Here is a 24,385-nt window from a genome sequence, read left to right on the forward strand (position 1 = left end):
TGACCCTTTTTTTCATCCCACAGCTCCAGCTTCTACTCCCTTCTCTCACCTGCCTCCTTTTTCAGCCCCCAGCTCCGGCCCTCTTCTTCCACTTGCTCCTCCTCTTCAGCCTCCAGCTCTGTCCAGCCCCCTTCTCTCACCTACTCATCATTAGAAATCGTTTGCAGAATGCTGGGAGCATCTCTTTGTAGCTACTTCCTGTTTTGGAACTTAACCGACTATGGTAACTGCATAACTAGGACCCCATAACCAGTTATGTGTGTGCCAGCTCCGTAAACCTGCAAATTCAATGTCTGAGCCCAGACATGGCCCGGCATTGAATTTCTGGGGATAAGACCAGTGGGGGTCTGCAAAATGCTGATCGTCATCGGCTGAATATTTGGCTCTTAGGTGTTTATTTCCAGCTAATTCGAGGTTCTTTTGAGGGCACAAAAAAATCAGTGTGTATCTGTGTTTTCGTTGGAACCAAATGTTTGTGTCGCATAGGAGCCATCTGCACAGAAATAGCATAAAAACTATTGGAGGATACAGGAGAAGCCAGGGAGGGGTAACAGAGTACTAGGGGAAGTGGTGGTGTGGGTGGTGGGGCTTATCCTGTAAATGCCTATTTTAATTTTGTAGTTATTTTTGTATCGGTGTTTGGGCTCAGACCTAAAATTAGAGGCCCTATTTATAATGACCTGAAGCATTGTAATGCCTTATCCTTGAAACAGAGTAACCTTAATGGTAAGTGCAGTGGCCTGGAAACCGGGTTCGATTCCCACTGCAGCTCCTTGTGACTCTGGGTAACTCACGTAACCCTCCATTGTCCCAGCTACAAAATAAGTGCCTGTATATAATATGTAAACCGCTTTGACTGTAACTATAGAGAGGCAGTATATTGAATCCCAACTCCTTTCCCTTAGTGCCTATGTCGAGGCCTAAAAACCTGGAGCCGATATTCAAAATGATTGAAGTGACCAGGAGAGGCTCCTGGCTGTTTAAATTTTCTGTCTGGGGCTAACTGGGTATTGGAAATGCCCAGTTAGTGCCTGGGGGGGGGTGGAGGGGGGCTGTCAGCACTTCACTGGTTAGGTTACAGTTCGTTATAATTTATATACCGCTAACACCAAAGTTTGGTTCAAAGCGGCTCACAATAAGGTAAGGATCAATACAATCAATTAAAAAAAAAAAAGACTGACAGACTCAACTTTGGGTAATTAAGAACTCATTAAAAACAGTTTTTGAGTAGTTTTTTAAAAACAGTGTAGTCATAATTGATTGAAAAGTAATTGGCGTATGAACGCCATATTTTTGGGGTTTGATAAGTAAGCATCATATCATAAATCTTCAACCGTTTTATCCCCCTAGCAGAAGGAAATGTAAAAGAAGACCATAGTAAAACTCTTCTAGAAGGATTTAACAATTCAAAATGAAATAATAAGTATGCTGGGCGTTCTCCATGTAGTACTTGGAACAAAAACCAGGAAAATATAAACCTAATTCTAGCCTCAACAGGCAACCAATGCAGTTCTATATAAAATGTAGTAATCATTTTTTCGCAAGGAATATATTAATCTAACTGCTGTATTCTGGATTGTTTGTAAATGATTGTCTCGATGTTCCTAAGAAGATTAAGTTACAGTAGTCTAGCTTTGACAGAAGTAGAGCTAAAATAAATAATTTAAACTGAACAATTTCAAAAACTTTTCTGATTCTTCTTAAACTCCTCATGAGAAAAAGTGAACTCTTCTGAAGAGTTAACCTGTGGTGTTAACAACAAAGATTGGTCTAGAAGCACTCCCAAAATCTTAATACATGGCGAAAGAGAGTATTTTTCTTTATCAACAATAATGTCAGTCAAAGGATCAAGGTGGTTATCCAAGAGCAAGAATTTGGTCTTATTCGACTTTTGTTTAAGCTTATAATTTTAACATCCACGGACCAATTGTAGACATACAGCTCTGAAGAGAAGATGAAATAGTCCAAAGAATCAAGTATTGGAATAAGGACAGTGATGTCATCAGCATAACTGTGAGTGAAGAATCATCTGCCAATTCCCTACCCAAAGTATGTAAATATACATTAAAAAGGTTAAATGCTGAAAATCAAACAATGGTCCTCACTGTTGGAGACTGTACATCACTCAAGCAGTTGCATTCTGGAGCACCTGTAGTCTGCGCATTGGCCTTTAAGGAAGGAATTGCTCCCTTACATGGTCTGTAGCCCTGCCCAGCGCATCCCAGGATGCAATGGGCGGGGCTGGGCGCCACCATTTTGAAGCGCCGTCGACTGGAAGAGGAGGGAGGCAGGCATGCTGCGTCCCTCCTCCAACGAAAGGTAGGGGGGCCGGGAGGGGGGTTGTCACCCACCACGGACCACCAGGGATTGAAAGAACACTGGGGGGAAGGAGTTGGGGTGGGCTGGAGGTCCACTGGACCTCCAGCACCCACCCCCCCGTCACTGGGTGGGAAAGGGTTTGGTTTGGCCGGCGGCCACAACATTTTGTGGGGGTTTGGGAGGGGGCTGGAGACCCTTGAACATGGAAGGGGTGGGATCGTCAGGGGGACTGGTTCATAAGATCATACACGATGAAGCTCCGGGGTATATGTCAGGCCTTATAGACCTACCAATCAGAATTCTACTAGATTATCACGTACGTTCCTGAATCTCCACTACCCCAACTGCAAGGGACTAAAATATAAATCAACATATGCATCCAGTTTCTCTTATGTAAGCATGCAAATATGGAATGAATTACCAAAATCAATAAAAACAACACACAACATAAATAACTTCCGAAATTTACTGAAAACTAACCTATTCAATAAGGCTTACCACCAAGATCCATCCTAAATACCAGTAACAAAATTTATACCAGAACTACACAAAACGTAACTCTTTATTCCTGATTGTTCAAGCTAATCTACTACAATTGAAGTTTTATCCAATTACCTTTTATTTCTTATTACGAAAATGAAGTTTTATCCAATTACCTTTTATTTCTTATTACGAAAATGAACTTTATTTATTTGACTACCCAATTCCACTCTGTCACCTCCATATTTTAACTATGTATTTCTCTTTTCCAGAATTGGTGATCACCATTACGGAACAATTGTAAGCCACATTGAGCCTGCAAATAGTTGGGAAAATGTGGGATACAAATGCTACAAATAAATAAATGTCATTTGCTATTTAGATGCCCAGTCTCTCAGTCTTGTAAGGTCCTCTTGTAATTTTTCACAATCCTCTTGCGATTTAACAACTGAATAATTGTCATCAGCAAATTTTATTACCTCACTAGTTACTTCCATCTCTAGATCATTTTATAAATATGTTAAAAAGCAGCGGTCCCAGCACAGACCCATGGGGAACCCCACTATCTACCCTTCTCCATTGAGAACACTGACCATTTAACCCTACTCTGTTTTCTATCTTTTAACCAGTTTTTAATCCATAATAGGACAGTACCTCCTATCCCATGATTCTCCAATTTCTTCTGGAGTCTTTCATGAGGTACTTTATCAAGCGCCTTTTGAAAACCCAGATACACAACATCGACCAGCTCTCCTTTATCCGTATGTTTGTTCACCCCTTCAAAGAAATGTAGTAGATTAGTGAGGCACGATTTCCCTTCTCTAAATCCATGTTGGCTTTGTCTCATTAATCCATCTTTTGAATATGGTCAGTAATTTTGTTCTTTATATTAGTTTCTACCATTTTGCCTGGCACCGATGTCTGGCTCACTGGTCTATATTTTCCCAGATCTCCTCTGGAACCTTTTTTAAAAATCAGCGTTACATTGCCCCCCCCCCCCCCCCCCCCTCCAATCTTCTGGAACCATGCTTGATTTTAAAGATAAATTACATTAACTAGCAATAGGTTCCGCAAGTTAATTTTTCAGTTCTATCAGTTCTTGGGGATGAATACCATCCGGTCCAAGAGATTTGCTACTCTTCAAATTGTCAAATTGCACCATTACATCCTCCATGTTTATAGAGATTTCATTCAGTTTTTCTGACCTGTCAGCTTTGAATACCGTTTCTGGCACCGGTATCTCTCCCAAATCTTACTCAGTGAAGACCAAAGCAAAGAATTCATTGAATCTCTCCCTCCATCTAACATGTTTGTTTATGGGTTAGCCGCCCTTGCATTGTTTGTTTGTTTATTTATTTATTATTTGTTGCATTTGTATCCCACATTTTCCCACCTATTTGCAGGCTCAATGTGGCTTACATATAACCGTAAAGGCATTCACCAATTCCGGTATGCATAAATACAGGTAGTGACAGGTAGAATAAGGTTCGTATGTGAAGAATCATAGAGAGGAAGAGTTATTTTATGTCCATTGCGAGCTATAGTTTCCAAGAGAGAATGAGTTATTTTGTGTTTAATCCGAGCCTTGTTTCCTTTGTGTCCCTTTCCTATACTCAACCTTATTCTAACCCTTGTGCAGTTGGTGATTGGGGGGAGGGGGGAGGATTTGTCTGCAGCTGAGTCACATTCACTGTTTCTGATGAAGCAACCTTCCAGATCACATAAGCAGGAACAGTGAACACCAAAAGTCCGTGTGCCAAACTTTCATACAGTGCACATGTTTCCTTTTGACCTTCTTCTTTTGTGAGGAAGTCGCAGGTGAGACATGGACTGGCCTTGCTGGTTTAAACTGGAAATAGGTATTTGAAGCAGGGTGTGCTGTGGGATTGAGTGGTGTCTGCAGTGTGTGTGTGTGTGTGGGGGGGTGTTGATGATGCCCTTTACCCCTCCCCCTTACTTCCTCAGGAGAGGGTGGATTGGGTCACTGGAAAGTCACCCATTGCCCAAGGTATAAAATAAGTACCTGTACATAATATGTAAACCACTTCCATTGTAAACACAGAAAGGCAGTATATCGAATCCCATCCCCTTTCCTTGTTCTTCCATTCTCAGGATGGGGTTTGTGTTACTTGTTCCAACCCTGGTGACTGCCATGCTTACCCTGCTTAAAACCAGCCACATGTTGGGAGGGATTTGGAGCCTGAGGAACAGTTGGTCATTCGTAGGGTTACCATATTTTGTCCCCCAAAAAGGAGGACACATGCCCCGCCCCCTGTCACATTTTCCCCACTCCCCTTACCTTACTACTGCCCTGGTGGTCTAGTGACCTCTTTGAGGCAGGAAAGAGCCCCCTCTTTCCTGCCCTGCATGCATCCTTCCTGTTGCTGATCCTCCACGTCAAGTCAAAATGGCCGCCGAGAGTTGAAGTCTCATGAGGTCACTTCAACTCTCGGTGGCCATTTTGAATCGGCTCCAAGGATCAGCAACAGGAAGGATGCATGCAGGGCAGGAAAGAGGGGGCACTTTCCTGTCCCGAAGGCAGAAGAGGTCACTAGACCACCAGGGCACTAGTAAGTAAGGGGAGGGGAGGCTAGCAATCTGCCCATTTGTCCGGATTTCTGGACAAACGGGCAGATTGGCAAAACCCATCCGGTTGCCCGGACATGCCCTCAAAAAGAGGACATGTCCGGGTAAATCCGGACATATGGTAACCCTAGTCATTTGGCTTCTTGGTGCTTCTCCCACTGTCAAAGTGAAATACCCTGATAGGGTGACACTGTTAAGGCAGGTGTCTGTATTTGGGGGGAGGGGTGAAATGAAAAGGTCTTGTACTGGAGTGCAGATGGTTAAGCAGGAAAGGAGTGATGCAGGGGCGTAGCTACGGGTGGGCCCAGGGCCACCCATTTTTGGCTCAGGCCCACCTAGTCTCAGTGATCACCAATCAGGTGCCAGCTGCCCTGCACATCACATCGCCACTGCTCCAATTGCTTAGCTCAGTCAGCTATGTGTAGAAAGTAGTGAAACAAATCTTGTGAGCTGAGCCCCGCAGCTCTGGTGTGTTTTTTTTTTTTTTTTTTTTTTTTAAATTTACCAGCACTACAACAGACTTTCAGCAAGCAAAGTAGCAGCCCTCCTGTCGCACTGCTGTGTTTGCTACTTTGCTAAAGGAGTTGGGGCATCCTGGCCTTTGTTTGTTCGCTCCCTGCTATGTTCTTAAGGTGCTTACCTCCGTCTGCTCTGCTTCTGTTCCTAAGGGCTGCTGCAATCGCAAGCAATTCCTTTTAGTGTTCGCTCACTGTTTGTTGATCCTGCACAGCTCAGGTCTCAGACCCAGATGCATCAACCAAACGTAAAAAAATCTAAAACGTAAAAGTCCTTAATGAATTTGAAAAAACGAAGAACACACCAAAAAAGTCGCACATGATCAGTGCGGTATTGTAAAGTACAATGCATTAAACTGGTGTAATCCCCATCGGTAATTGGCCCCTAAAGCATGCGCAGAGCAGCCAAGCGTTATGCTGGCTGCTCTGCGCATGCCACAAATGTCAAAACAACAAAAACAAAACACAAACACGCAGGAGCGTCCTGTATGGATGGCCTTGCGTCCTGTATCGACGGCCTTGCCCCCCCCCCCCCCGCCCGAGGTCCCCGCTGCTCCCTGCATGAAAAATCAAAATTTTAGCAGCCCCGACCCCCCTCCCTTCCTTTCGTCCTTTCTCTCTACTCTTTCTCCCACAGCTCCACCCCCCCTGAGGTCGCTGCCACTCCCCCCTTCCACCGGGCCCCCCTCCGTCTTACCGGGCCCACGCAGCGCCTCTCACCTCTGTGTGAAGGCGCTGCACGGGCAAGAAGAACATCTGATCGCCACCGAGTCTTCAGGACGTCTCTCCTTTCTTGACCTGGGCCCGCCCTCGTCGCTGCGCGGGCCCGGTAAGGCAGAGGGGGGGGAACGGCGGCGATGACCTCAGGGGGGCGACTGGGGCGGAGGATGGCAGGAGGCGGAGCTGTGGGAGAAAGAGTAGAGAGAAAGGAAGGGAGGGGGGGTTGGGGCTGCTAAAATTTTGATTTTTCATGCTGCAGGGGGAAGCGGGGAGCAGCGGCGACCTCGGGCAGGGGGAGGCACGGGGGCGGAGGATGGCAGGAGCTGTTTAGAAAGAAAGAGAGAGAGGAAGGAAGGGAGGGGGGCCGGGGCTGCCTAAAATCACGATTTTTTTTTTAATGCAGGGGGAAGCAGGGAGCAGCGGCGACCTCGGGCGGGGTGGGGGGGCAAGGACGCCCACAAGGACATGTCTGTATGACAGCTCCTGCTTACTGACAGCTCTGACCACACGCTAAATATAATGCGGTAAATGAGTCGGTGCAATCATCGGTATGGTTTGTGCATCCCGAATTGTCCATATTACAATGGAAGTTACTCGTTTGTATTCCGTTTTCGTTAGCTGCTACTGCCGTCTGAAAATGGCCTTTAATGCATGCCATGGTTCAAAATTTGTTCGTTAAAGGGTCGTTAGTGGCTCGTTAAAGTTTAGTGCATCTGGCCGTCAGCCCCCGCCAGGACCCAAACCTGTGGCAAAGTCAGGGAGTTGGAAGTCTCGGAGGCCGGTGCTGCACTGAACTTAGCAGCTGGGGAAATCTGGGCACTCATTATCCTCCAGCCCCAGGCACCAGGAGTGAGTCAGTAGCCACTGTAGCTGCATTGAATTGAAGTCTACTCCCCCCCATTGCCAACCTCAGCCACTGCTAGGAGCCAACTTGGGCCTTCTCCCCAACACTGAACCACCTGCACACACTGATCGGAGCTGTAGACTTCTCTGAAATCTACAGGACAATTTCTCTGCACTGGACTCTGGTAAAAAAAAAAAAAAAAAAAAAAAAAAAGAAAAGAAAAACAGTTTTATATTTAATGGTGGTGGGCTTCTGAGTGCGTGTGGTCTTCACAATGTTCAATTTAAAGAAAAGCTGTATATTTCCTGTTGGTGGGCTTCTGGGTGGGGGTGAGCTCTGCAGTGGCCAGGTTAAAAAATATATATATATATTTTATGTTGGGCTTCTGGGTGCGGGTGGGTGATTGGGAAGGGAAGAGGGGATGTTAGACTATGGGGGAAGAGAGAGAGAAGGGCAGGACTGTTTCCAGACTATGAGGAGTAGATAGAGGTGGGCTGATGCTGAGCCATGGGGGGGGGGGAGGGGGAGGGGAAGGACAGGGCTGATGCCGAGCTACAAGGAGGGATGGGGAAAGGGATAGTCAAGGGTAGGGCTGATGCTGGGGTATGAAGGGAAGGGCAGGGCTGCAGAGATGCCAAGTTATCCAGTTCCAGGCTGGAGATTTTGGGGCAGTCCTGGTTTTGAACTTGTATCCCAAAACTGTATGGGATTTGTAGTGCCCATTGAGTGCTTCGAGTCCCATAATGCAACAGAATGGAATGGGCAGAAATGCAGGACAGCCCCAAAATTTCTAGCCTGGAACTGGGTAACTTGGCATCTCGGGGGCTGATGCTGGGCTACGGGACAATTCCTAATTTTTGATCATTTATTCTGTAATTGGTGAGAGTTATGTGCTTTGTGTGGGGACCTATATCAATCTGACTTGTCTGGCTTTTACAATGGGACATATGTTGCTGTTGTGTATATTCACTGCTGCCTTTTTGAAGGTACTGTTACTGATATTTGTGTGTTCAGAATTGATGATGTTAAGGTTTGCTACATAGGCACTAAGAAGCTTCATAAGATTTAATGTTACTTCACAAAGAATCTGGCAGGGAAGGGATTTTGACAATGTTACTATTACTGAGGTCCTACCAGAATTTGAATACACTTTTTTTCAGTGGAAAACTGTAAGAGGAAACATCTTAGCTGTGGACTATGACAGATCTGCCAAATATTTTTAGGCCAGTGTCCAATTTGCCATTTTTATCTAAAGTTTAAAAAAAAAGGTGGTTTTAACACAGTTTAATCAGGCATTTACATTTGTTATAAAGCAAAGTTTGATGAATATGTGCCATTGCTATAATTATTTTGCAGGATACTGTGATGTGTGTTGAGATATTTGCCATTATAGTAGACTTATGTCTGGTCAAGTTTAAGTGCTGTTTGTCTAGTAATTGCCTAGAATTGTGGGATAGTGCAGGATAGAAATTTTTTTAATAAATTTTAAAATGGTGGTGTTCTATAAAGTATGTACACGGTTTATGTTGACATAGGACAACTGTTGGGCAGATTATTTACTTAACCTTCATCAAGTGCACTCTAAGGCATTATTTTGTAATATCCCATGAAACACTACTGTATACATAGTGCCCACCCATATTAGCTCTGGGCCCACCCAAAATGTCAGGTCTGGCTACGCCACTGGAGTGATGTGCAAAAGTATAACAAGTAGGAAAGCTAAAATCAAAGAGCCAAGTGAATGGTGCAGCTTTAGTCAGTTTGTCAAATTTGACAAAACTGAATGAGAGAGGAAATATATGTTTGGTTGCATTAGAATTTTCAATGGGCTTTCAAGATGCTGTTATGATCTGGATTTTGTGGTGGTTGAGGGTGAAGGCTGGGTTTGGTTTGGTTTTTTAAAAGCTTTTACATAAGAATCTTAAATAGCCCACTCTTAACTACAGTTTTTGGAGAGTTCTCTTTTTGCAGAGTGTGTGTATTGAGGGTGATAAGGATTGAGGGGAAATTTCAAGTTTAATCAGTATTTGCTATGCTGTCCATCAGTGAACTTTCTGAGAGGTTGCAATCGCTATTGGTTCAATATACAAGAATTGAAAGAGAGGGGGGAAGGAGCTTCATTTTGACAGGATAGTTATAAGAAAGAGGAGAGTAGGTAAGATTTATTATCTCTCCTGACAAGAATGTGGTTCAGATTTCTTTTTCAGGGGTGTGTGTATATGTTCAGAGGAGGGGTATTTCTCCCTGGTAGAGAGAGGGACTTTTTCAGGTGTTATTTCAGTTTCCCCATGAGAATTTGGAGGGGATTTCTCTCTCCAGAGAGAGAGAGAAAATGAATGTGTGTGTTCAGGGGAGGGGATTTCCCCTAGGAAAGTGTGTGTTTGGGGGAGGAGTAACTTCTTTCTTTCTCTCTTCTTCCCCCCCCCCCCCCCCCCCCCCCCCCCCACTAGCCTATGACCACACACATTTCACTCTCACAACTAAAGCATGTGGGGAAGGAAAGAGAGGGAAGAAGTTGGACCTGGGGAGGAAGTGCCCTTGAGAGGTTACTACTACCTTCATTCTCTCAGAGTGGTGGATTCAGTAAACGTGTGTTGGAGCTGTGCACCCACACTGCCAAAGACAACATTTTAGCTCTTGAAATACAATAAGCAAATAGCATACAAATTACTGTTGCATGTAAGTATGTGCTGTCAGAAAAGGAGTGAATACCGCTGTGGTAATATGCAGCTGTGTGCTGCACTGAAGAGATTTTAAAATGTCTCCCTGAATCTGTGAGCAGTGATTCGAATCATGCACTGACAGGAAGGGAGACACTCGTTCCTGTCTCTGCACCACCATCTTCTAAAATAGCTGCATCGGAGCTGCACGGGGCATCCTGAGATTGCCATTTTGGAAGATGGTGGTGCGGAGAGAGGAATGAGTGAGCATCACTCCTCCCTCTTGACTTAAAAGTATATATGAGTGGAGGGGGGGAGGTAGGTATTGGGGTCTACTAGACTATTAGGATTTTTTTGGGGGGGAGAGAGATCCCTGGGTTTGGGGAGGAGACAATTTGTGGTCAAGGATGGGGGATTCAGGGGATCCACTAGACTCAGGATTTTTTTTTTTTTGGGGGGGGGGTTAGAGGATTATCACTGGGTCAGAGGTGAGGGATTTGGAGGTCAGGAATCATCTTTGGGGTTGGGCAGTACCTAGGGGCTCATTGATCTGAGCTGAACTTCTGCACTTTACCTTCAATTTGGCTTCAGTGATCTGAGGCGCTTTACACCTATATGACATGGCATTAAAGTCCTAGCATTGTACTCAGGCTTTCAGTCTTCAGCACAGTTCTCTGTGTTTGCACTGAATAGTGAATTAGCCTTATAAACATGATTTTAAATAAGTTGAGTGCTCATGGCTTTGCACTGGGTTAGGTTTTGTGCAAAATCCCTTTCTGTATTGTGCACCCACAAATTTGTGTGCTAAAGCTGCACTAACCCCACACAAAGCCTGGGTGTACTTTACTGCATCAACCCTTGAGTGTGCCGCCTTCAAAGCCAGTCATCTTGCAGGGCCTCCCAGAAATACAGATCTTGATTACATTTGAAGGCCTAATCCAATCTCTGCCATTTCCTGCATCATTCTGGCTCCTGCCCAATTCTGGCTTTACCCCTCACTCACCCACCACTGAGGATCCTCTATATCTGTCCCACATCCCTTTTAAAATTCTGGTGGTTCTTTTTGCTTCCACCAGCTACCCTGGAAAAGCTGCTCTATACATGCAAAGAAATCTTAGATTGAAACACAATATTAATGGCAGGTAAGAGCCATGTAGGCTGCGAATCTACCCTCCTGTTTCTGTGAGGATTCCATTTTTAATCATGAGTATGCCGAGTCTGAACCCTCATGTCATGTTCCCTTGTAGGTAGAGCAAACAAGATGCTAGGAAATATTAGGAAAGGGATGCAAAATAAGACCAAGAATATTATTATGTCTCTGTATCGCTCCATGATGCAACCTCACCTTGAGTATTGTGTTCAGTTCTGGTCGCTATATCTCAAAGATATAGCAGAATTAGAAAAGGTTTAAAGAAGAGCAACCAAAATGATAAAGGGGCTGGTACTCCTCCCATCAGGGCCGGTTTTAAGCCGAGGCGGCCGCATAGGGCCTCGCGCTTAGGGGGCCCCACGCGGCGCACCTCAGTCAGCCTCCTTCACTCCCGATTCCCTGCGCTATTTAAATTTACCTCCGCTACGTTGCAGGCAGCTTGGCAGCGTCAGTGAAAACGCGTCTGACGTCCCACCAGCCTTCCCTTCGCTCGTCCGTTCCCTCTCAGTGTCTCGCCCCCAAGGAAATGAAATCAGAAGAAGACGGGGCACTGAGAGGGAACGAACGAGCGAAGGGAAGGCTGGTGGGATGTCAGACAGCGCTTTCACTGACGCTGCCAAGCTGCCTGCAACGGAGGTAAATTTAAATACTTGAAGATTTGAAGAGACGAGGGCGGGCAGGTGGACATGGGAGGGATGAGGAGAGAGGAGAGCATTGATCGATGGACATGGATGGGAGGTCAGGGCCCAGGGAGAGAGGATTAATTGCTGGACATGGAGGGGAGGGAGGAAAATTGCTGGATTTGGATAGATGGAGGAGGGAAGGGGAGAGAGGAGCATCGATGGACATGGATGGGATGGGAGGGCCCAGGGAGGGAGGATTAATTGCTGGACATGGAGGGGAGGGAGGAAAATTGCTGGATTTGGATAGATGGAGGAGGGAAGGGGAGAGAGGAGCATCGATGGACATGGATGGGAGGACAGGGCCCAGGGAGAGAGGAAAATTGCTGGACATAGATGGGAAGGCAGGGCCCAGGGAGAGGAGGGGAGGGCAGGGGAGAGAGGAGAATTGCTGGATATGGAATGGAGGGAAGGAAAGACAAAGGAAGGAGATGCACATGGATGGAGGGGAAGGGAGAGAGGAGAAATGCTGGACATGGATGTAGGGGAGGGGAGGAAAGTAGATGCTCATGGATGGAGGGGAAATTGCTGAATTTAAGGGCTGGATCGGAACACTTTGAAGGCAGATTCTGAAACTGGAGAAAGGATAGGGACAGGGCTACTGATGGTAGACAGGACACAGGAGGATGGTGGACATGGTGAGAGAAAAAATATCAAATGGAAAGAAGACACTGCATAAAACAGAAGACACTGGGACCAAAGCGAATAGAAAAACTAAATGATCAGACAACAAAGGTAGAAAAGTATTTTATTCAGAATTTATTAATTGGAATATGTCAGCTTTTGGAAATGTGCATCTGTGATATTTTGCATACAAGTTTCAATTTTTCTAGTATTGCTGCATGCTGAGTCTGACTTCTTCAGGTAATTTTCCAGTTCAGTATTTTGCCTTCATATCTGTTGTCATGTGTTTTTCATGTGTGATCAAGGTGCAGTATCCTGCTAGCACGTAGTATTTGCAGCCCTTTTTGTTTTGTTTTTTTCATGAGGTAGTGTAATGGTGTTTTAGAGCCTGGTGTAATTAGAGTTCTGCCTTTCCACGCATAAGGTTGTAGCTCGTCCTGTCTTTGGAATTAGTTCTGTTACGGTTTGGTAAGGTTATGAATGTGTTTTTGCACAAGTTTGTGTATAGTGTTTTGCAGTGGAGAGATTGTGTGTCTGCACCTCTGACCCCCCGGGGTTATGAGAATTGGAACTACTAATTGTAGTGGACTTGAACTGAATATTTTCTGGGGAGGTGGGGTTTCATGATAGCATTGTGCTTATTATTTCAATCAGTTTTTCTGTACAAATTTAGCTTCGTTTGTCTTTATTTGAAATTTCATAAATAAAGAATGTTCTAAAAATTTAATAATCAATGGGGTGGAGCTAGGGCAGGGCTAGGATGGGGCCCCACCAAATTGGTATGCATAGGGCCCCGCACTTGCTAAGACCGGCCCTGCCTCCCATATGAGGAAAGGCTAAAGAGGTTGGGGCTCTTCAGCTTGGAAAAGAGACGGCTGAGGGGGGGATATGATTGAGGTACTATAAGATCCTGAGTGGTGTGGAGCTGGTGGAGGTGAATCGATTTTTCACTCATTCAAAAAGTACAAACACTAGGGGGACACAATGAAATTACATGGAAATACTTTTAAAATAAATAGGAGGAAATATTTTTTTCACTCAAATAATAGTTGAGTTCTGGAACTTGTTGCTGGAGGATGTAGTAACAACAGTTAGTGTATCAAGGTTTTAAAAAGTTTTGGTCAAATTCCTGGAGGAAAAGTCCATAGTCTGTTATTGAGATGGACATGGGAGAAGCCATTGCTTACCTTGGAATTGGTAGCATGGATTGGTGCTACTAATTGGGTTTCTGCCAGGTACTTGTGACTTGGATTGGCCTCTGTTGGAAACAGGATACTGGGCTAGATGGACCGTTGATCTGACCCAATATGGTTATTCATATGTTTGCTTATTCAAACTTCATACACTGCGATCACTTTAAACAAGGTCATAGTAGTGTACAATAATACAATAAATAACATAAAATACAGTAATAAAATACAATTCAATAAAAAAACGCCATTAGATAGGAAAGAATAACTATATTCATACAAGAGAAAACGGAGATAATACAGTAGCAGATAAAAACAATATAGAAAAATAATACAAAAAATAATGAATATAGACTGTCTAACCCACTACAAAGACCTCTTACAGTATTATGACCCTGAAGACAATTGGAAAAAATAGGTTTTTAATTTAATTTTGAAATTGGGTAAGGATAGTTTGTTACGAATATCTGGAGGGAAATAATTTTAAATCTTGAGAGAGAGAAAGAAAGGAAAAAGCAGATGATCTAGTTGATTCTAGATAGGCATGTCTAGGCTAGGGTAGAGTAAGTGAATTAGAATCGAGATAACAAAGATTACAAGCTGGAGTGTATGGGATAACAACTTTAGACAAGTAAGGTGGATTAGTCCTATGAAGAACTTTGTGAGTCAAAAGAAGAACTTTAAATTGGCTGCGGAAAGACAACGGCAGCCAATGTAATTTGGAAAGGAGAAGAGTGGCTAAGTCGAAACGTCTAACCCTGAAAAGCATTCTGGTGGCTGTGTTTTGAAGTGTCTGTAAACGCCGCAGTTGAAACTTAGGAAGTCCAGCGTAGATAGTATTACGGTAGTCAATGTATGATAAGACAAAGGTGTGTGTAAGTGTGAACAGAGGCAAAGTCCAAATAACATCTAACAGAGCGGATCCTACGTATCCAAAAAAAAAAAAATCCTTTCTATACCACTTGAGAACTGTCTTATGTTCTTATTTCAAAAGATTCCCATTTCTAATCATATGTGCCCCACCCCCTCACTGCCAAATCTTTTTCTGTACTGGTAGTGAGCTAGACTGCTTCTACAAGGGCAGAATTGGTGGCAGCCGGGTCCGTGGTTTGAAAGACAGCTAGCATCTCCCTGTAAGAGGACGGGGTGGGGAAGAGGGCAGACAGGGACTGTTCATGAATCTGTGTCTCCCTTTCTGGTCCTAATGTAATAAGAGTCAGTTAAAATGTACCCTTATCTTTAGGGTTACCATTTTTTGTCCTCATAAAAAGAGGACACTTGCCTGGCCCCTTTCACGCCCCTGCCCTGCCCCTTTCATGTACTCGCCGTGCCCCGGACAGCATAATCCCCTCCCCCGGTCACCCCCTCCTCCCCCCATCACCTTCCCTCCCCTGTCATCTCCAATCCCCCCCCGTCACCTCCCCTCCCCTTACTGTACTATCCCTGGTGGTCTAGAGGTACCTCTTCGGGGCAGGAAAGAGCCCCCTCTTTCCTGGCCGGAGTGCTGCTGCCAGCTGCCCTGCATCCTGTGATTCCGGCTCTCGGCGTTTCAAAATGGCCGCCGAGAGTTGAAGTCTCGCGAGGCTGCTTCAACTCTCGGCTGCCATTTTGAAACGCCGAGAGCCGGACTCACAGTATGCAGGGCATCTAGCAGCAGCGCTCCGGGCAGGAAAGAGGGGGCTATTTCCTGCCCTGAAGACGAAGAGGTACCTCTAGATCACCAGGGAGAGTAGAGATGGGGAGAGGAGTCCCGCACCCGCCAGCCAGCCCGTTTGTCCAGAAATCCGGACAAACAGGCAGGCTGGCCAAATCCGTCCGGACGCCCGGACATGTCCGGGTAAATCCAGATGTATGGTAACCCTACTACTTACCTTTAATGCACATTTTACTTCCCTTACACAAGGCACAGTTAAGCTGTGGAATTTGCTACCAGAAAATGCGATAAAAGCCGTTAACATAGCTGGGTTTGAAAAGAGTGTAGATAAGTTTCCAGAGAAAGACCAGTAAACCATCATTTCCCAGGGAAAACTGCTGCTTACCCTGGGAGGCAGAACAGCACATTTTTTTTCTTCAAATATGGTAACCCTAACCCCCTCCACACTCCCACTCTTAGACTGAAGATTTCTAGCACCTTCTGGGCTAGATCATGGGCTTCAGAGCCAATCAGAGTACAGAGCATTAGCCCTAAGGGTGTTTGATCAATGGCATTGCAGGTTACTCTTCCCCTTAGGGGTTCTGCTCTTTTCTTTGGGGAAGTAAACTAAAATGAAAACAGACCTCTGCTACAGCTATAGTACAGATGACAGACACCACCTGCTGGCCAAACAGGGAAAATACCATGAAAGGGAAAAAAAATGTCTTAAGGTAACATTACAGATCAGTGCATGTAAGTCACCTGGTTCGCCACAGGGAGCCCAGCTCTTGAGATTTACTTTACTTCTAGGGTTGCTAAGTAGAGTGAAAAGGCAGTTTAAGTTTTTAGCACAGTTTTCTGCTTTGAAAGTAATTCTATGTGCTGGTCTTTTCCAAGCATTTGTATGGTAGGTGCACTAAAGTTAAGTGCTTGATTGGGGGGGGGGGGTGCTAACAGGAATGAAAGGTTGACATACTTCATTACCTCTGGATTTTAGTCCCTTTTCCTCCCTAATATATATGTGTGTGTGTATGTATGTATATATATATGTATGTATGTATATATATATATATATATATATAATTTTATTTTTTTAAATTGTATATAGCACTGTCTTAGGATAGTGGATTACCTCTTTTTAACAGCTTACAATTCAAAGCTATGCCTAAATGACTGGAAGAAGATTTTAAAAGCAAAGCAAAAATTTAGTAGAAATTGCAAAGGAGTCCTTTTACTAAGCCATGGTATAAAGTGGCCCATGCTAATTTTGGCTTGTGGACTTGCTGCACACTAGGCCATTTTTACTATGGCGGGGAGAAGGCCTTTAAAAAAAAAAAAAAAAAAAGAGCATTAAATGGCCATGCACTAATATTAAAATTAGGATGTGGCCTTTTACTGCCTGAGCCCTTACTGCTACCTATTTAGTAGGCGTTAGTAGGCAGTAAGGGCTCACATGCCAACGTGCGGTAATTGGGCAGCGTGCGGCAATATGGCCTTACCGCCACCTATTTAGGAGATGGTAAGGGCTCCCATGCTACTCCCGCGCTAATCGGGTAGCGCACAGTAATGTGCTTGCAGTACCTGATCAGTGCAGGGCATGCTTACTCCCCACCCCTCCATGCTTGAAAATAATTTTTTTTTCTACTACAGGGATGACAGCAATACTGTGGGACGCCTTGGCATGCCCTGTGGTGGTGCTGTTTTTGGCATGTGCTACTTGCGTGGTAGCCCTACCACCTTTTTGTTTGCTACATCCCTTTGTTGGATTTTGCACCCTGCTACACAAGTTGTACCATTTTGTGTTGCTTTTTCGACATTTTGTATGCTGTGTAATGCTGTTCATATTCTTGTATGTTTTGTTTGGGATGCCAATAAAAACCTCTAATAAAAAAAACATTTTTTTTTAAAAGAAAGTTTGTTCAAGGTTTCTTAAAAATTAGGAAAATAACACAAGTAGTAATAGTATATAATGCCATACTAGGAAAAGACCAAGGGTCCATCGAGCCCAGCATCTTGTCCACGACAGCGGCCAATCCAGGCCAAGGGCACCTGGCAAGCTTCCCAAACGTACAGACATTCTATACATGTTATTCCTGGGATTTTGGATTTTTCCAAGTCCGTTTAGTAGCGGTTTATGGACTTGGACCGTCCAACCCCTTTTTAAACTCTGCTAAGCTAACCGCCTTCACCACATTTTCCGGCAATGAATTCCAGAGTTTAATTACACGTTGGGTGAAGAAAATCTTTCTCCGATTTGTTTTAAATTTACTACACTGTAGTTTAATCGCATGCCCCCTAGTCCTAGTATTTTTGGAAAGCGTGAACAGACGCTTCACATCCACCTGTTCCACTCCACTCATTATTTTAAATACCTCTATCATGTCTCCCCTCAGCCGTCTCTTCTCTAAGCTGAATAGCCCTATCCTCCTTAGTCTTTCTTCATAGGGAAGTCGTCCCATCCCCGCTATCATTTTAGTCGCCCTTCGCTGCACCTTTTCCAATTCTACTATATCTTTCTTGAGATGCGGCGACCAGAATTGAACACAATACTCAAGGTGCGGTCGCACCATGGAGCGATACAACGGCATTATAACATCCTCACACCTGTTTTCCATACCTTTCCTAATAATACCCAACATTCTATTCGCTTTCCTAGCCGCAGCAGCACACTGAGCAGAAGGTTTCAGTGTGTTATCGACGAGCATATATGATTTGATTTATTCTGTTTTACTCTTTTGGTGTTTTGCATTGATGCTTTTTTGGTTTGATCCTGGTTTCTTCTTGTGCAAGTGTTGTTGTAACACAGAGATGTTAAGTCATCTGAGCTGCAGCCCTCAGGATTGAATGCTGATATTGTAACATGCCCCTGGGTTTCTATAAGTCTAATACCAATCTCTTCTTTCCTTCCTCCCTTGCCAGCCACGTTGATTATCCGGGACCTGACGCAGCTACGGTTGCTGGAGCAGGAGGGCCCTAGGGGCCGTACAGAACGTGTAATGTGGCACTGGATAAACCGGAATGGCAAAGTCGGGGAGCTGCTGAGTATCCTGGATCAGCTGAAGCTGCTGCGAGCTCGTAACATCATCTTATCTTGTAAGTTTTTTTTTTTTTTGGGGGGGGGGGGGCGGTGATATCTCCCTCACAGGGCAGAAGCTGGAGCTGTTTTGGAGGTTGCAAGGTTATGGAAGAAGGCTGATATCTGAGTTTGGAGCCTTTTTCGTAGTCGGAATACCATTTATTTTTTATTTGGAACAATTTATTGACCTTCTATCTACAAATCTAGGTGGTTAACAATGGAGCACATATAAATTGAAATATACCAAAAACAAGGTCCACATGAATTTTGTTTTGAAACGGTTATGGTAAAAAAAATGTGGGATGTAGGGAGATGGCCCAGTTCCTGACCAGCACTGTCAGTGCATCTACCTGTTACAAAGAGACACTGTTCAAGAACACAGTGGGACACAAATGCACACACTCATAGCTTGTGGGCCTGCCTGTCCCCTATGCACCACTGAGAATAAAGCCCCTCACTTTCAGCTGATTGGTTGACAGTATGCTCCCTTCCCACTGTGACCTTGCAAGAAGATGCTATAGGCCAGGAAGAACACAGCCTGGGCTTTGTCAGCCATTTCTATTTATTGGCAACCAGAAAAGCCAACTCTTTCACATTCTACAACGGCAGTCCGTATTCTGGGTCACAAAACTATTAGAGGGTAATTTTCATGCTATGCACATATTTCTGACCATACTAAGAGGAAGGGATTTTGGATTTAGCTTACAACTTTTTCCATTTGCAGCTCAAGGTAATTGCATTGAGGTATGGGTAAGAGGCATTCTCAGGCTGTGTTTAGGTGTGAGAGAGGAAAATTCCCTGCATGGATGACGTTTTCAGGGCTTTGTCCATACTTTTTTCCCAGATACATTCTACTTGCACAAAAGGAGATGCAAGTGACTGCACACACTTGGCACCTACTACCATTCTTTTCGGAAGTGAAAGTGTATCTGTACTTTCTTGAATTTTGAAACAATGCATTAAGAGAGTTTCATAATTGCCCCTCATTGGCCATTTTTTCCCACTGTCTGCCAAGAAAATAGTAATTCCATTCATTGTTACCATATGCTGTGGGGCTTACTGACCTCTTACGTCCCTCTGTCCAGCTCTCGTTGTGGCACCATCACATATTGCTCCTTAAATAGGCACTTATACAATTGCTCAGGGGTGTCACTATGTATATGCTTGGGAAACATGCTTCTGTTTGATGTATACGTACACACTCCTGGGAATGGCCTATCCAGTCTGCCCATCCATACCAACTACTAATCTCTACTATCCCTTCCTTTCCTTTTAGAGATCCTTTGTGCATGCCCTACGCTTTCTTTGTTTTTAATGTGTAATTTTGGAAGAACACCAACATACTTTTAAAGTACAATGATTATCAAGGCAAGTATCAGTACAACAAGCAGTTAGCTTAGCTGGGTTTTAAAAAGTTCTGGACGGCTTCCTGAAGGAAAAGTCCATAGACCATTATTAAATTGACTTGGGGAAAATCCACTGCTTATTTCTGGGATAAGCAGCATAAAATGTATCAAACTTTTTCAGGATCTTGCTAGGTATTTGTGACCTGGATTGGCCACTGTTGGAAACAGAATGCTGGGCTTGATGAACCTTTGGTCTTTCCCAGTGTGGCAATACTTATGTACTTATGCTTCCAAAATCATTCACATAAAACTCAATGCCCTCCTCCCATATTCTTGCCAGCTTGCTTTTTTCTTTTTCTTTCTCCCCCCTCCCTGTACCCCTCTTCCTATGTAACTCATATACAGTTTATTTGGTTTTTATATACTCCTTTTTAGCAAGCAAGTCAAAGTGGCTCACAACTGGGTTTGGCTTGTCCCCTAAATGTAATCTTGACATTTTCATTTCACCATCTCTTCAAGGGCCTCCATGCTTTGCCGTACCTTACAATTTTTTGTTTTTGAACGGTAGCAATTTTTTCATCACATAAATATTCCATGCTCTATTAATTACGACCTATTGCTTTGTCACATAGGATTATTTCCAGTTGGACTCCCCTGTTTTTTTTATCACCATTAGGTGCATGTGGGTGAGGCGCCTTGTTCAAAAGGTAGCACTTGGGATCCTTCATCAAAGCCTAGCTTGTCAGTTCTTTGGATAAAATCTTTCACCTCTCCCCACAATATACACACTTAACCCCTCAATCTATAATATGTCATCTAAAAATTGCTGATATGTGCACGTAAGATCTATATACCAGTACCTACACATGTGACAGTTACGTGCATAGGGCTAGATTCTATATACTGCGCCTAAAAAAATAAAATTGAGGCCGAGAAAAAATACACCTAGGCGTGTTCTATAAAGTGCACTTAAATTTAAGTGCGGTTTATAGAATACACCTAGCGCCCCTCCGCATGACTAAATGTACTCGCGGGCAGTTACATCAAGTAAAACTTGGTGTAAATGTCTGTCTAAATTAGGTGCAGACCAGGTGTATTCACCCATGACCCCACCCATTCCCCACCCATGACCACGCCCCTTTTATAACCATGTGCCTTAGAATTTGTGCATAACTTTACAGAATATGCTAACAGTTTGATTCTAATGCCAATTTGTGTCAATTGCTTGTTGCCAATTAGCGCTGATTGGCTTGTTAGCTAATTAAGTTGCACATGTAAATCCAGAAGTTGCACTATATAGAATCAGGGGGATAAGGGCTAGTTGGGTGCTAACTGACACTAAGCTTAGCCCAAAACTAGCTTAGCACATGAATGGGGTGGGACATGGGAGTGTCCAACAATTACACAGGTAACTTACACATTAAACTGCCGCATTTAGGGGGTTGTTGGGGGAGGGGGGATGGGAGTGATTTTCTTTTACTGTTCAAAAGAAAATTGTTCCTGAGGTTGATTTTTGTCGGTTGTACCATTTTAGGCAATAAAAATTGTTTTACCATAAACTGCCGCATTTAGGCACGCACGTTTAATCCTGCTATTGACACGGCGTAAGTGGGAACACCTAACTGTTGGTGGTGGTAGTATTCTGTAACAGAACCTGGTTGCCCATATAGAATTCGCACTCAACGCACTGCAGCTTGGCACCCAAAAGCTAGGTGCCAAGATGGAGTTTGCTGAGTGCGAATTGCCCACAACCCTGCCAATAGTTCTGGCTGTTCCTTGAAAAAATAATCTTGCCTAGCTGTTGAGGAGTGAGGTATATTTTAGATGGCATTGTCTAAGAGGGAGGCCACTATAGATAATTTGCTTATGAATAAGTCTCCAGTCCTGATCAGTGAGCATCTTGCCTAGATCTGTTTGTGGGGGTACTTCCCATTCTGCCACTAGAGATTCCCGTGTTTTGCACGTAAATCCTTTGGTGTAGCTATGGGGGAACCTGGGCCCCTGCAAATTTTGTTGAGGCCCCTGGTTTGGCTGGCAGGGGTCCCCTACCTCTGTCAGCAAAGGTATTTGTGAGGGGGCGAGGTAGTGGGTGAGGCGAGGCGGCACTCCTTGTGCCCCCGGGCTCTGGCCCTCTCACACTGAGGTCTGGCTACGCCCCTCTGCATACAATTCCTCTAAAGGTGCGTCTTCCCTGCTTAAATCTCCAATTTGTCCTCTTTTTACAGTGTAGTGCCTTATTTCTAGGTGTTGGTAGAAATCTCTATCTCCACTACCTAATTTCCTTTTTAATTCCTCAGGCTGACGTATTCTATTTGCTTTCACCAGCTGATGAAACCTGTGCACACCCTTGTTCCTTCCATTTAGAGAATCCCCCGCTAACTATCCTGGGTAGAAGCCCTTATTAAAGCAAATAGGCCGCCTGAGATTTTCTTGCCCACCAGCAATTTATTGTAACTGGCTCTCAACCCTTCCATGTATATTTAATGAATGGACTCTTAATCTGTGCCAGTTTTCTAACTTTAGCAGAAAGCCAGGTTAGAGCTTTCAGGGAGGTTTTGCCCATTTGCCCATGATCAATCTTCACACACTGCTTAGCTTTTTTGCCACCTCTCCATAATTGCCCTTGGTTGTGCTGCCTAGTAGGATCATTTAACATTGGGGACTCCCATACCTGCCCTTCTTCGGTCCATCCAAAGTTACCTCCTGGTTCCTTCTTCCTTCAAATAAATCAAAGATTTCTTTTCCATAGTGTTGAAAATGCACTCTGAGTTCACTATGGCAGAGTCTGAAACATAGAATACCTTCCATAGGTTTCTTTTTATCTTAATACTCACTATCCTTCCTATCCATGATATATTGGTGGTTAACCATCTGTCCGTATTTCTATGGACAAGACAATAGCAAATTATAATTCAAATGGAACAGGTTTGAGTACTCTCTGGGATTTGGTTATAATCTGCAAACATAAACCAATACAATAAATCAAACCAAAACAGCAAAAAAGGATTAAATTCTATAAATGGCACTGAAAAAAATATCTCTTAGTGCTGTTGTATAAATGGTGCTTAAAGTTAGGCGCTGTTTATAGAATAGTGCTGGGAACCATGACTGAATTTAGGCCCAACCATTTACACAAACAAAATCTTGCTGTATATCCCCCGCATCTAAATTAGATGTGGAACCCCTTTGTCATATAACAATGCACATAAATTAAAGGAATGTCCTTCATCCGCCTATGACCCTCCCATGGCCATGCTCCTTTTTTGGACCCATGTGTAAATTTCAATCAATTAGCATCAATAATTGCTTAAGATCTCAATTATTAGTGCTAATTGGCGTGTTCAATTAAGTTACAGCACCCAAATTTGTGTTTGCAATTTTTAGCAACTTACAGAATTAGGGGAAAAATGTCCTGTCAGAGTATAGACTTGTTCTATAAATATCAGTCTGCCAGCCAGCCATCTCCTCCCTACTCCCAAGCACCCTGTAGAATAATGAACAGAAAAGCCTTCAGCGGCTGCTTTTTAAAAACTAGTGTATCGGCCTACAACCCATTGGTGATTGATTCTACTCCACAGGGCCAGCAATCTAGTGGGGTGGGCGTGGGGGGCGAGCGGGACAGCTTCTCGTTTTAATAACGTGTTTTCTCAACAGACAGAATGGAAAGTAGTTGGGTCCCATCTGAGCATAAAGCGCAGAAGGTTTATGTATCTGAATTTGTTTTTAAAAATATAATGGGTATCATTCTGTAAGGCTCTGTAAATTAGTAACAGAACCTTGAACTTAATAGCAAAGAGGCAGCTAATGTAAGTCCTGTAAAATTGGAATAATGTGTTGAAATTTGGAAATACTGGTCAGCAACCTAGTTGCAGAACTATGTCAGTTGTGACATTTTAAGACAAGTTGCTGTAATTAATCCAAATTAGATAAAACTGAACTGTGTGATACTGTTTTAAAATCATTAAAAGATGATATGGGTTTAAGATATGCTAATGAGTAAAGTTTTGATAAAAGCCACACGTACCGCATTACTTATAAGAACTTTCAGAGAAAGACTGAAGTCCAAGGTAACACCAAGGCTAGAAAGCTAGGAGGATGTCTTAATGTGAACATTATGAAACTTAAGAGGCTGGTATATACAAAACAGTGGAATGACTCAGAATTTAGATCTGATTTATTCACGTTCAAAAGCAGTTGATTTGTATAATTTGTTCAGAAAAGCACGAGCCTAACCTTAGCAAAGAATCTTACATAGAATGGTCAAAACTGAACTGTCGTCAGCATAAATCAAATAATGTACATTCAAAGTCTGAAGGCCATGAGAAAAAGAACTCGGTCAAGATCTACCTGTTGTGTTCAAGCAAACAAGACTTGAACCAATGCAGAACTGTAAATGAAATCCCAAGTGATACTAACCAATTAATCAAAATAGCTGAATGTATTGTGTCAAAAGTTGCAGTAATATCTAAACAAATTGAAAATAAATGTGAACACTAATCCAGGCCTTGCAGAACCACATCAAGAGTAGATGGCAAAAGAGATTCTACACTATGAGCACTTCT

The 24,385-nt window shown here is 43.7% G+C and overlaps 1 protein-coding gene across 2 annotated transcripts in view; it reads left to right on the forward strand.

The window, feature by feature from the left end:
• The window catches only part of IRAK1 (interleukin 1 receptor associated kinase 1), a 149,729-nt gene that overhangs the window by 42,747 nt on the left and 82,597 nt on the right, over positions 1-24,385 (forward strand). For both annotated transcript variants that reach the window (XM_030194110.1, XM_030194109.1), the window contains exon 2: positions 18,321-18,494. In XM_030194110.1, coding sequence (XP_030049970.1) covers positions 18,398-18,494 — 97 coding nt within the window. In that variant the 5' untranslated portion in view covers positions 18,321-18,397. The remainder of the gene's footprint in view (positions 1-18,320; positions 18,495-24,385) is intronic.

Source organism: Microcaecilia unicolor, chromosome 2, assembly GCF_901765095.1.
Source record: "Microcaecilia unicolor chromosome 2, aMicUni1.1, whole genome shotgun sequence".
NCBI classification, from domain to species: domain Eukaryota; kingdom Metazoa; phylum Chordata; class Amphibia; order Gymnophiona; family Siphonopidae; genus Microcaecilia; species Microcaecilia unicolor.